Source organism: Zonotrichia leucophrys, chromosome 1 (assembly GCF_028769735.1).
Source record: "Zonotrichia leucophrys gambelii isolate GWCS_2022_RI chromosome 1, RI_Zleu_2.0, whole genome shotgun sequence".
NCBI classification, from domain to species: Eukaryota; Metazoa; Chordata; class Aves; order Passeriformes; family Passerellidae; genus Zonotrichia; species Zonotrichia leucophrys.
This window is the reverse complement of record NC_088169.1, coordinates 86094758-86108773: the sequence shown is the minus strand read 5'-3', so window position 1 is coordinate 86108773 and position 14016 is coordinate 86094758. Positions and strand designations below refer to the sequence as shown.

At 43.8% G+C, this 14016-nt stretch overlaps 1 protein-coding gene across 1 annotated transcript in view; it reads right to left on the bottom strand.

Moving 5' to 3' along the window:
• Positions 1 to 13597, bottom strand: part of NARS2 (asparaginyl-tRNA synthetase 2, mitochondrial) — a 48634-nt gene extending 35037 nt beyond the window's left edge. The window contains exons 1-5 of the mRNA XM_064702007.1: positions 13422 to 13597; positions 10261 to 10370; positions 9766 to 9886; positions 8958 to 9098; positions 5764 to 5844 (exon numbers count right to left, since the gene is read on the bottom strand). Of these exons, the coding sequence (XP_064558077.1) occupies positions 5764 to 5844; positions 8958 to 9098; positions 9766 to 9886; positions 10261 to 10370; positions 13422 to 13544 (576 nt within the window). The 5' untranslated portion in view covers positions 13545 to 13597. The remainder of the gene's footprint in view (positions 1 to 5763; positions 5845 to 8957; positions 9099 to 9765; positions 9887 to 10260; positions 10371 to 13421) is intronic.
• Positions 13598 to 14016: the final 419 nt, after the last annotated feature.

The window sequence follows — 14016 nt, the reverse complement described above, 5'->3', positions numbered from 1 at the left end:
TGTGTAAGTTTTCATTCTTCAAATTAGATGTGATCTCAGAGAGACAAAAAGAAAAGAGAAACACAGTAAGTGACTAGACAAAGTGAGACAATCTACAACTCAACTGATCTCCTGAAAACCTGCAGCCTGTTTGAGAGGTCACTGAGAGATCCCAAGGTGTTTGTCTGCATTGTGAGCAGCTCCTGAATGGCTTCTGACAGAAGGTGAAGCATAAACACAGCAATATTTAGATTAAATGTTACTGCCCCATCACCATCTGATCACCTCCCCTCTCCACAGCTGCCCACCTGCTCTCTCTCATCCTAAGGCACAATACTCAATACAATGGTACAACACAGCTCATGCAGAAAACTTTTCTGTGCAGGAAAAATTAAATGCCTCCCTTTTTGTTCAGAATGGACCCCTTCAGCAAGGGGAGATTCCAAAATCAGCAGCTGCACATTTCAGAGGTACAAGTATCAGCTAATCCACTGGAGGTGATTCCTCCACTTTATACATTTGAGCACAGGCCAATGTTCCCAAGGGCCTGTGCCCCAGATTCATGCTCAGCCTTTTAGATCAAGATGGCTTCTTTATTATATGAAACCACTGCTACTGGTACAAGATAAACAAATGGTAGGGGACACTATCCCTTCACTGCTAACACTGGGTGAGACTGATTTTCATGTCCATGACCAGCAAAATGAAGTAATAACACTGTGGTGCTGTTGCTTCAATTAGATGGACACTTCTCCCAATTCCCAAACCCAAAACAAGGACTTGATAAAATATTAGGAGGTGAATTATGGGTGTCCTTTCAAGCTCTTTCCATCCCAGAGTCAAAAACTACCCAAATTACAATGGGGGAAAAGGGAGAGAGAATCTGTATGAAACATCTTGGAGTCTCAGAGCAAATGTGCTATAAACATGCTAGTATTTGACGTCAACTTCAAAGGCTTTTTATTCTCATTCTAAATACAAGAACAACTGGATTTAGTACCTGTTTTGTTCTCCATCTCCTCAAATGTCTAATGATTTAATTTAAAATTATTCCCTTTGATGTCAGTCTTGTATTAACTTCTCCTTGAGGCAATTAGCTTCAGGAGAGTACAAACTGTTTGATTCTGTCTTACACTCTATGCAAGCCAAAAGCATGAAGGGATCAGAGAGGACTTGAAAAGCTCACAGAAATCATTGCTGTAGCTCTAGCCCAGGCCCACACAACCATGTTGCTGCAGCTTCCCAGAAACACATCTTTAATCCAGATTTGCCCTCTGTGACACCCCATCATAAACATTATTGGATTTTCCTTTTCAGACAACCTCTGCAAAATTCCTAACTTCTAAGTAGTCCTCCTTGCAATTCCAGTCCTAATTCTGACCAGCTGGACTTGCACTGAGCAACAGCAGCTGGTTCTGCTGAGACACACATCTCATAAATATGTACTGGAATGCATAACATCTCATAAATATGGACTGAACAGGCAGATATGAATCAGGTAGAAATGAGGAGAAACTGGGAGAGCTAGAACATGAAAAAGCCAGCTGTCCCTCAGCTCAGGTCCAGCTTACCCTGATCCCTGCTGAGCACTTCTCTGAAGTACCAGTCTCTCAGGCACTGGCTGCCTCCCAGACCATCACACATCTTTAAAAGGTTAAACACCTTACAGACGCTAATACTGTTGTGTTTAACTGTGATCCTCCCCAGCAGATCCCAGCTTTCTTTGGTGCTGACAAGGATACTTTTCAGTAGTACCAAAGGGATGGTAGGAGTAAGTTTCTGCATCTTCAGGAGCAGGTACATATTGCTGGTGCCACAGCTGGCACAGCCACAAACCTGCACCATCAGGAACCTAAAAACTTTGACATTGGTTTGTGTGAGCGAGGGGCAAAAAACCCTCAAAAACTCAACAATCTCCAGATGCATTTTAGAGAAGAACTGTACCTGGACAGTTCTTCAAGTTTACAGTTAAATGTCCTTTCAAGCAATGAAAGAGCCTGACCCAGACCCTGGGTTCAGCCAGGTGCCATGAGGTGTGCATGGGAAGAGACAAGGCTCACACAGAGCACATTTTACCTCTGACAGGGTAAAACTCCTTACACATAGAGAGTGGTCCCAGGAAGGAATATGGCCACAGCTAATAAAAACTACATGTGAGATCTTCTTTAAGGAGCTGTGAATGCATGATGCAGCTGTTATACTTTGAAACTCACTGCATACTGAGTTCCCTTAAAAGGCTGCAGCTGGGCAGCAGGGAAAGTGGCTGTGGAGACCCACACTGAACCAGCTGGAGTGTCCTGGGCCAGACAGGCTCTTACAGAGCACTGAGAAGCCTCCACCTTCTCCACATCAGATGAAAGCAGCCATACAAAGAAAATTTTCCAGGCAGCAAAGTGGAAAAGAGAGCAAGAGACTCAGAAAACAGGGAGTCTTCAACACTGCAGACAGAGTGGGAGGCTACTGAAAATAGCAGGGAACAGACATGCAGCTGGGTCACAAGGACAAAAGTATGGCAAATTTCTTAGGACGCAGCCACAGAAGGGGACTGGGTAAAGTTTCTTGCAACATAAAAAGCTGCTAAGAATTCTAGACTTCAGAAGAAACAAAAAAGAAAATTAACCAAAAAACCAAGGAAAGAATCTGTGCTGAGGTGTAGTGCTAAAACTGCTGGTATAGGGGAATTATTTTCAGATTAAAATAGAAAAAGGGCCATCTGCCCCTGCTGATCTACATTCTCCCTATTTCTCATTACCTCATCCTCCTCTGGATGATACTAAAACACTGCTTTCAACAGTCAAACTTCTTCTAGTATTTTCAATATATTTACTTTATAGAAAGAAGCACAAACAAGATACTTTCTCCCCTACATGCTCCCACTACAGGAAGACACTGTCAACAGTGCAGAAAGCCACAAAATGGTGTTGCTGATGTGGGTTAGGTTCTGTCTAGTAGTCTTCACACTTCTGTCAGTTTCTCCTCAAACCTACACTTTTCAGGTGGAAAAGTTTCCTCTGGAGTTGTTAGCATCTTGTGATTTATTTATTCTTTAAAATGTCCTCTGCTTACTGCACTCTTTTCACTATTACAGTACTTCATTTTAAAAACATTTAGTTGATTTGCCCAGCAGAGAGGGAATATGGATTCTCCCCCATCCCAAGTCCTAAAATGAGACCCAAAGCTATGTACAGACTCATCAGTAAATCCAAAACCAAACAAAGATAATGAGGAAGCTGAACATATAAACAAACAAATCCTACAGGATTAAGAGTTTTGGGAATCAAAGACCACATTTCAAAAAGCCTTTTCATTCTAACTTCAGATACATTTTTCCCCATTTCTTCAACTCACATGTAAAAACATATTCATACTCTCTTCACTTTCCATCCTTTCAAAAGAATGCACAAGCCTGAGCAGCCATCAGATGTTAGTCAGAGGATTAAAATTGTGCTAGTAAGAGAAAACAGCTATTTAAAGGCAATAGTACATAGTGGGTACAAAAGCAGCCTCTACTTGGGTCCTAAAGGCTATGCAACTAAAGTCTTCAACTTACTTCACCTGCAGCAGATCAGCAAAACTGGTGAGACTATTAGTTCTACACACTGCCCAAGGAAGCTAAAAAAAAAAAGAAACAAACCCAAAAGGCAGAATAACTCCAACCTGTTAACAGCAGATGTACTGCAACTACTACAAATTCAGGAGTAATAGGACACCAATTCTGGCTGCAGCTAGAAGACGGGTCTTAAAACTTAAAGAACAGGATTTAAATATTTTTTGAAACTGAAGAATCTAATTTGAAGGTTGTTTTCATCAACTCCCATCACCAGAAATCTTAGCTCCTCCTCAAATACAAGTGGAACATGAATTTATATTCTCCCTTGTCCTGTTCAAACAGTGAATTAAAGGCTAGTTTAAAAAGTGACTGAATACAGCAGACAAGAATGTCTCGATAGTTGGTTTGGTTAAAAGCACGTGAAGATTCTGGGCTTTGCTGCAAACACCATACCCTTAATATTATGTCTGACAGCCTTCTGTGACTCCTATTTTGTGTCTGACAGCATCACATACATCACATCACATACAAGGCAGGCTCAATCTTCTCCATGTTTTCACTGTCAAAAAATAGTATCAGTGCTCCAGTGGAGTGACGTGACCCCAGCACAATAGCAGGCAGCCTTAGAATTCTGCTAGCCAGGACCAGTTGTGAATAGGGCTTTGCAGAAACAAAACTAGTCCTAAATTAAGCCAGACAGTGAAGCTGTAATCAAAGAAAAAAAACAGGAAATCAGGGAGAATTCCCCTCCTCCCAGCAGCAAGTGGGTTTGTGAATTCCTTCCTTTATGGCACAGGCCATTTAATGGGGCCTGACTTGGCATTTAGTGCACACCTTTCAAGCACAGCTGTAGTTACATTTCTCCAAGACAGGTACTATTTGCACCTCAGCAATCCCACTGGAGAGGAGTAAAATATCCACCTTGAACCATGCATTTAGATAAGATCCAGTTTATACAAGTTTCAGGCTCACAGTTTAGCACCTCAATCAGCATTTGCATCAGGGCTGCTGTCACTACCAGCCACCTACGCTGCAGTCCTGCATCCTCAACAGCTTTCAAGTGGATACAATTTGTCCTGAAGACGCAAAACATTGTACAGCTGCAAACTGCATAATGTTTCCATCATTAAGTGTCACTTGTTTTCACGTCTTAATTTGCATGCAACAGCCTGGAGTGAACCTTGGGTAGCATTAAGGCATCTCAATTAAACAGGAACAATTTAGTTTAGCTAATCAACCCTATTGTCCCAGCAAGCAAAAAGCTGAGCCACATGTACTGGTCTGGAAGGGAATCACTGGTAGCACAGGTTAGACCTTGAGATCCTGGAGAACAAGCAGACAGAAGCTTTTTTTGTCACAAGGCTGTGCAGAGTGGAAGACACGATCTCACAAGTAACTGCTACCTCAACAAATTTTTTTATTTACAGATGAATCACCAGCAAAGCTGGAGACAATACGTATACGAGGCAATGGATGCCATTGTTTGAGACAGAAGACTGAATTTCAGATACAGAAGTATAACAGGCAGTGGGATTCTGTATGATTAATGACTGTGGGGTCAGGAATCATGAGAAATCTGTGGGGGAGATCTTAGTGGTTATGGCTGTGTTTCAGTTTCACAGGAGGTTCTGACCCATGATGTGAAGTACTCTTATAACAACAGATTGTGGCAGTAATTTGGTGTTTATGGAGAAACTTGACAATATTGGGGGAGAATTCCAACATACAACAGGAGCAGCTTGTAGGAAGAAACCTGTATGTACATGCTGGTGAAAAGGAGTTTCAGATACTGCTGACTTTTTTTTAAAGAATTATCTCATGATTAATTATATTCTTTGTTTCAAAGCTAAGAAATACTTGAGTGTAGTAGTCTGTCCTGAATGGCCCATCCCATCTCTTGGGCTCTTATGATCACATCATTCTGTTTACTAAGATGTTCCACCTCCCTCTGTTATTCTTTGTAAATTTTTCCACAGCACCAGGAATAGAACAACCTCATCAGTACAAAAGGTGCTGATTAATGCACAAAATAGCAATAAAATAAAAGATAATGTATCTGTTTAACTGTCTAAATTATTAGTTGAAACAAAGGATTTCTTTATTAAAAAAAAATCACAGAAGTACATAAAAGGGTTTATGAAGATAAATATTTCCTCTAGCCTTTAATAACTCAAGAACTGCTTTGAGAAAAACAAAAAAACCAAACCAAACAAACTTTATGAAACCCAACTTACCTCAATTTGAAAGAGTTCCCCAGCACCTTCACAGTCATTGGATGTAATTATGGGGGTATGAATATGCACATATCCATTATCCTGGAACAGACAGAACAGCAAAGTTAACAGCTGTCACCCTGAAGGATGACATCAACCAGCACACATAACTAGGCCATCAGCCCCCAGCCAGGACAGCACATGGAGTCTTTTCGGCAGCTTCTGGAACAGAAGACAAACTAAATGCTACCATGATTTACACATCATTGTTTACTATCTGCGTGTTTTCCTCCAGGTTTCAAAACCAAAAGAGATTTATGTCATTACTATGAGTTTTTTTTGCAATGGCCTATTTCCATACCATTCTCTTCTTTTCACTTCCTCCAGCATTTTTATAGTTTTGGGCAGTTTCAATCAAATTCACACCTAAGACCTCAACACGTTGTTTCTTTCAGCTTTTTGGAAGACAGTGGTAGGCAAGGACACGCTTTGTGTGCTGCCTTAAGAGAAGTGATCAAATGTGTTGGATGACAAAAATCATGTACTGGATGAAAGAGACCTTAGAGACACCCAACCACCCATAAAGTGTCAGTCCTACTTTGCATCTTCTAAGATACTGAAGTCAAACTGATTTTAAGAGACAGGGTATACCCTGGCTTGGTCGTGTTCTAGGTACCTGCAGTATTACACATTCATGTAATAGCTCATAAATCCAGCTGAGGCCTCTGAAACCAGTAAGGCTGAATGAAGAGAGGCCCTGTTCTCTGGATTTCTCTGCAGTGCAGCCATGGCTTTTAAAACAGCTGCAACCCAATATTCAGCGGATAGATACATCTTAGCTGCACAGCTTTTACCAGAATAATATAATTCAGCCAGTCATATGAGAGGTCCTGGTCCTTATCACCAGCTTGTTAAGGGACTAGGAAGACAGAAGTAGTATTTACTGCCCACTCTAAAATTAATTTGGAACAAAAACCTCATATGGACATGCAATGCATTTTGTGGGAGTACAGTAACACAACCAAGAGGGAGCAAAGTCCCTGCAGCCAGCTCTAGGCTACCCTGGTTACAGGTGCAAGGACCTTGGCTCCTCACTGGGATCCAGTTACTGCATAGAAGGAAGTCTTGGATCCAGAGCTACTTGCTTTGCCTGGAGAAGGAAGTTTCAGTCTACCAGTACAAAATGCAGGCCTCTCACACAGTTCTCTGCATATTCAGGGCCCTGCTGGTGACATGGCCTCCCAGCTCCACATGAGATGTTTAAAAATGCCTAAATTCCTTATACAGTGGTAGCAGTTGCTGTAAAGAAGCACACTTCACATAGAAGATCCCTTACATGCTTTGGAAAGTAATGCAAACTGCACAGATCTGAAATAAGAGAATCCCCATAAAACCTCTTGGATAATTCCCATTATAAAAGCTTCTAAAATAATTCGAGTTGCATTACTGGCTCTCACAAACCTGGAACTTAATGTACAGAATGGAATTTGCCATTCACAATGCAACTATCTTACTGTGCCTAGGAACAATGTTCCTATCCCACATGGACCACAATTCTCAGAAGATTTAAAAAGGGCATTTTTAGCTTTCAACATCCAAACCAAAGGCACTTGGCACTAGTCATTCATTCCTGGAAATGAACAGGCTAAAACAGAGAGGTTTTTAAAGTTACAGAGAGTCTTGATAATTTTGTGTATTCAAACAGCTCCACTTATTTTCTTCCACCATTAAGCTCCTTACAGCTTTGCCCAGTGAAAATGGTCAAATTATACTTTGTAGCTACGGTATGTTCTGACATTGTCAAGTTGGAAATTGCCATATTCTTGGGATGATGCAAGTGGCAATTTTAAGACTTCCTTCCATTAGAGACAGAATAAAACCACAGACATTCCTGGTACTAGGAGAGTTCTCACACAAGCATTTATAAATATCAGGTCTGGGACCAAATCTTGCCTTATTCCTTTAAAAATAACTTTAGTGTAGCTGCTGCTGCTAAATTGATGATAGAGTCTATTACAAAACAAAGTTCTGCTCTTGAGCACTGTAAACAGGAAGGTATGTCAGAGCCTCAGCAGGAGGGGGTTTGGAGAAGCAAAGCCTGAATAAGGCTGTTTTGTACCTCGGCTGCCGGCGGTGTCCAGGTTTGGAAGCACAAAGCGTTGTAGGCAATGCCATCTAGTGGCTCGACACCCGCACAGACTGATTCCCAACAGAGCTGGCTTCTGTCTTGGGAGCAGGCACAATCCTGAAACCAGCAGCTTTACCTGACACGGGACCCCCACCCCACCCCAACAAAACCCACAAAACTCATTCAAACACCATGCAAATCCACACAGGCAGTTCTCAGAACAAGCAAACCTTCTTTGCCATTGCAGGCAACAAAGACCAGCAAACCTGGAACCAGAAATTCATCTGAACATTTCTAACCGGTTTCTTAGGCCACACTAATTATTACAGATGAATTTTGTCATCAGAATTATCTGAATGTGATTCTATTCTATCTAAAGCCAGCTTATCTAAACTAAAACATGCTTATTTCCAGGAACAGCTTTAAAGAAGGCTCAGGTGTGCTAAAGGACTTACTACCTTTCTTTTTCTAGTCACACATGTGACTAGAATCTATGTGACATCTGGCATCAGAGCCAATTCACTGCTCCTCTGCCTGCAAAAAGTCTGTGCTGTGCTCACAGCTTAAGGGTGACACATTGAGAAAACACAAGTGGCTCCCACCCATGAGTTTCAAATGCACCAGACCAGGAGTCTCATGTCAGCCAACAGCATCCACACAGACTTGTATTGCAGTAAGAGGCAAGAACTGAGAATAACATGAAGCTCTGAGTCAGTTGGTCTGTGTTCCTGCATCACAGGTTTTTCCATGTGGGCGGAGGTTTCTGTCCAAGGACCATAAGGTCACTGCAGAGGATGGGTTAAACACAATCACATTATGTTGTGTTCCACAGACCACACACTTGCAGGCAATTATACTGCAACTCTGTGAAAGGGATAAATAACAGGAAATGGGTGGAAAGACACTGACAGGCCACAGATGCACTAACCAACATAACCAACTGCCTAAGCAACAGTCTGGCCAAGGTGCAGCCAGGCTCTGGCCTGGAAAGAAAACCACTGTCATGCTCCTTCCCTGCTAACCTGCTCCCATAGAGCCAGCCTGGGTGGAGTGTTCTACTCAAGAGGCTGGGTACAGAGGGGATTACCTGGAAGAAGGAGTGGATGCTGGCAGTGGCCTCACTGCGGATTCGCAGCAGGGCGCCCAGCGTGTTGTTCCTGCAGCGCAGGTGAGGGAACTGTCGGACGTACTCCAGCGGGTGCCTCTCCCTCATTTTCAGGGGAAATGACTGGAAACAACAAGGAAATCAAAGTAAGAGGATGAGAACTTGGGAGTCCATGCAGTTTTATTGCTATTCACAGAATGCCATCTCTCCCTACTAAAACTCAAATCACCATTACAGAGCACAGAAGAACTAGATGCTTTTGCCTATCCTCTGTTTATTTTGTGTATTTTACAATGCATACAGCAGAGCAAGATCCATGAACATGAGAGGAAGTATCAGCATTCTAAAAGACTCCACCTTTTGGATGTTGAGCCCCTCTGAAACCCAGCTGTTCACCTCACTGCTGCAACAGCAAGCTGGTTCTGAACGTGCCTGTGGCAGATATGGCTCTTACAGCTGTACAACCTGGAGTGTCTTGCCAGCTCCACTGTTTCTCCAATTCATGGTAAGCCACCTACACAGGTAAGTGCTTCAGGGTGGGACAAAGGCATACTCCTAACTGTCAGCTTGTGCACATTTTCCATGAAGAAATGGCTCTGTCACAGGAAAGAGCTTTCATGGTGATCCAATGTTTCTCTTTTGATGCACCCTACAAGCATTGCTGACAAATCAAAGTCTGCAGGATCACTCAGACTTAAAGAAAATACAGTTTCAAGCATGTTTTGTTGGATACTTGGCCCTTCAAGAATTGATTTCTAACAGTCCTACCCCTTCTGCTACAGTGACATACCCAAATATCACAAGGTCCCACCACATGAATGGTTTCAGCTTGCAGCTCCATGTTTTGCATCTTATGAGGACTTTTGACAAGCTTCCCTTGCACTTCCACTGCACTTCCAAAAGTCAGGTCTCTAAGAAACAAAGAAAAAACAACAGCTTAACTAGGTGCTGATACAACTACATTCAGAAGAGAGATTCCTGTTAATTTAGCTGGATTACTGAGGATCACAAGAGATGCTGTAGCCATAGAGCTTAACTGACAAAATGAAAAATTATTAAATGCAGAGGTGGGAATGGGAAGAGACTCACAAAGCTATAGAAGAATTTAGAACAAGGCAGGAATGTTGGATAAGCAAGGAAAACAGTGACAGGTTTTTATCAGAAGAGGCTCTTGGTGGAGACAAACGTGGCTGGCCAGTCCCTGGCACAGGGAAGGAGGCCTAAGCAGACCCCTCCAAGCACTGCTCAGCACATGTATTTCTCCAGTTATTTCAAATGGACCTACCTCTTTTCCAGGCTGGGATCAGCAACCACCTGGAGGCTTTCCAAAGAACTCCCATCATTTATGTGCAGGAACAAAACTTCCTTCTGGGATCGGACAGAGCGAACCCAGCCCTAGAGGTAAAAGAAAAAGAGATCTGTTATTTTTTGGCACGAACGCTGTGTGCTCATGCTCTTCTTCCAGCTGAGCTGGACACACCACTTCAAGCCTACTTCATCTTCTTACTGAAATCAAAGTAACTGCTTCTTTAGAGGCAAAAAAATTAATGACAATAAAAAACCAAAAGAAAAAAGTTAACGTCAGTTTTTCTTTTGACTTCAAAGCAGAGAGAAACGAATCCTTAGGCAGAGACATCCTTCTGAGGCAGAGTCTCTTCCTGAGAACAGCAAGGATTAAAAAGATGTACCTGCACCTTTGGGGAGCTGAGAATATAGAAAGCAACAAAGTGCTTTGAAGATGTAAAGTGTTTTGGCAAAGTACATATTCCTATAGGTGATGTCCCTTCCAAACTCTTCTTACTAAAACAGGAGAGACCAGTAATGCACTATTCTTCATTACAATACACTCAAGACTGTTCTGATGGTTTCCAGTATCAGTTTTGTTGTTGCACCCTTGTAGTAAGGTTCTAATGTTTCAAATCTTCCAATCTGTTCACTACTGGTTTATGTGCCCTAAAATGCTGGACTGCTAAAACAATGTTGCATGTTGCAGCCAATAGATTCACATGAAAAACTAAGTATTCATGCAAAACAAAAATAAAAATTATTGCCTCGGATGTTTTTCCTTTCATCTCAAAAACCAAGACTGCTTCATTGAGCCCATGGAGAAAAAAAAAAAAAGCTATTAAGAAAAAAATTTAAAAATACTTTGTTGAGTTTCATGAAAAGAATAAAACTAATGATACCCCAATTCTTTGTAACAGCAAAACAGGAAAACTGACCATGTACAGTGCAGGCTAAATGTCTTAATTTGAGTTTTTAAAGACATATAAATTTTAATTACTTTTTTATGGGAAATATTAAGTCAGTACCAAGGCAGCAAGCAATAGTAATAGCATGCAAAATGTAACTCCCATAGTTGCTTCTCAGCTTAGCAGAGCTGAGACAAAGCTGGCCTTCAAAGCAAAATTATCTGCTGGGGGCCTTGCAGATCAAATTCTAACAATATTATAGAGAACTAAACCCAGTGCTGATTAAACAACCAAACTGCCTCTTTTCCAGCCAGTTTCATCTTTTTCTTAACTGGAAGGGACCAAATAGTCCCAATGACTTCAAACTGGGCAAGTGCTTTAGGGAGTTTTTACCAGGCAAACGAATGCAAATCCATCTACTTCTGTCACCCAGACAGAACAAACCAAGATTAAACAGCACCAGAAGTAAAGTGTGTTATAGTTTTAAGAACTACTACTAGCACAGGCAAAGCATTACACAGGCTTGTAGAACATGCTTTCCATACTCTATGTAAGAACCATTGAAGATTTTAAAGACATGAATCTAGTGAGTCAGACAGGGTAAACCACCCAAAGGAAGAACTAATGCAAGAAACACCATCATCTGGGCATCCTCTTATTTGTATAGTGAAAGTAAAAGATATTTCCTACAGTAACATGCCTGAAGCTTTTGTGCTTATCCTCTGTATTCCAGGAACACACCACGTATGTTATGCATGTTTAATGTATAATGGCAGGTATTTTTCCTCCCCACAAACACTCCTTAACAAAACACACCAAAAATGAGCAAAGAAACATTCTCAAGAGCTTTTTTTGCCACCTCATCAAGCTGTTCTGGAATCTATTAAATAAGAGGAGTCTTGCATCCTGCAAAAGGAAGTAAAAGCATACCCACAGGCTTGTATTGGAGCAGCAGAGGCTGCAGCAGCAATGTTATGACCACTTCACACCTACCAGAATCAATGTACAATAAAAGTGACAACCCTGACTCTACCAATTAGACTGCAGATTCCAACAACCTGGCAATTATAAGGCTGGATTTAAGCCAGACCAGATTCCTAGCCCATTTTAATACAAAACTCCCACATTTTGGTAGCAAAGGGGAAGAGCAAAGCAGCAATGGTCTGGAGGACAGGGAAGGTGAAGGAATGACAGTATTGCAAACTTTAGCATCAGTTTATTCTAGCCTGCATTATTCATCAAACTACATCCAAAACGAACCAACACTGGATGAGCTTCTTCGTACCCTATTAGGCTTAACCTATGTGTGAGCAGGAATACCAGTGTGCTACAAACTGGTTTTTGGGTTAGTACAATCACAGAAAGGTTTAAATTGGAAGGGACCTTAAAGGTTATCCAGTTCTAACCCCACTGCCATGGGCAGGAACACTGTTCACTAGACCATGTTGCTCCAACCCCCATCCTGGCCTTGGACGCCTCCAGGGATGGGGCAGCTACATCTTCTCTAGGCAACCTGTGCCAGTGCTTTACCCCTCTACAGTGAGAAATTTCCTTCTTATAAATCTAAATGTACCCTCTTTCAGTTTCATTTAAAACTGTTACCAAGTACCCCAGTCCTTTTCATATTTGTCCAGAAATACTGACAAGTGCATAGCCCTGCATGGAAGCAGGGACTCTGTGTGTGCAACCACCGCTCTGCCACTTGCAAACAGCACAAAAAAGGGGAACAATCCCATGCCAAGGAGAAGCGCCCCATAGCTAAAATGCCCATTAATTCCAGGCTATCTTGGCTCACAAGAGGAGCAAAATACAAACGTCAGGGGAAGTGTTACCGACGGTTCTACTGACACTGCTCTAAACCTGGAGGTACGTGGCACAAGACCTGTGAAAAAGTTTTAAAACCAACAGCACACAGGCAATGGCTCGCTCTCCGGAACAGATAAATCCAACGCGGCGGAGAGCACGTTCAGCACAACCCAACACGGTGACAACGCTGCCCCGCACATGCCGAGTGCCCCCAAGGCTCCGCGGGCTGCGACAGCAGGGCGGGAGAACGCACACACGGAGCGGCTCGGCACGGCGGCACAGCAGATCCGGGAGCTCAAAACGCTCTGCAGGGCTCCCGCTTCCCTCGCTGAAGCACGGGCGTGGGCCGTGCCCCTCCAGGCCCTCCCCTTCGCTCGGGCTCCGGGCTGGGCCGGGCGCCCTGGGCACACACACCCGCACTCTGACCGGCCCCGGGGGGCACACACACCTGCACTCTGACCGCCTCGACCGGCTCCCGCGCCCCCAGCGCCTCGCGCACCCGCAGCCGCACGGCCCGCGGCAGGGAGGCGCAGCGGCGCAGGGCCCGCCACCCGCCCCGGGCGCACAGCATGGCGAGGCCCGGCAGGGCCGCTCCCCAGAGCCCAGCCCGAGCCCGGCGCCCGCTCCCGGTTCCCGCACGGGCCCACGTGAGCCCGCCTGCCTCCCACCGCCCCACGTGACCGCTCGCCAGCCAATGGCCGCCCAGACTGCCCCGGGTCAGCCAATCGGAACAGAATGCGCGACTCCGCCCACCATTTCCGCCTCCCGGCCGTAAGCGGCTCTGGGAAATGTAGTTCTTTCTACGGGATGGCGGCTCCTAGCGGGACACGTGGGAATGGCATCTCCGCGAGTGGGAGTAAGGATGCTCCGTGGCCACGAGAGGGATCCCGTGTTGGGACACAAGGGATCCCCGTGGCGGGGATACGGTATCCTACTGATCGTTGGGACAACCTCAGCGGCAGCGCGATCTGGAGGTGGCGTGCGGTGCTTCTCGGGGGGCTTCAGCCACTCTCCCGTCCTTCTGGGCTTCTCCCAGGGAGCAG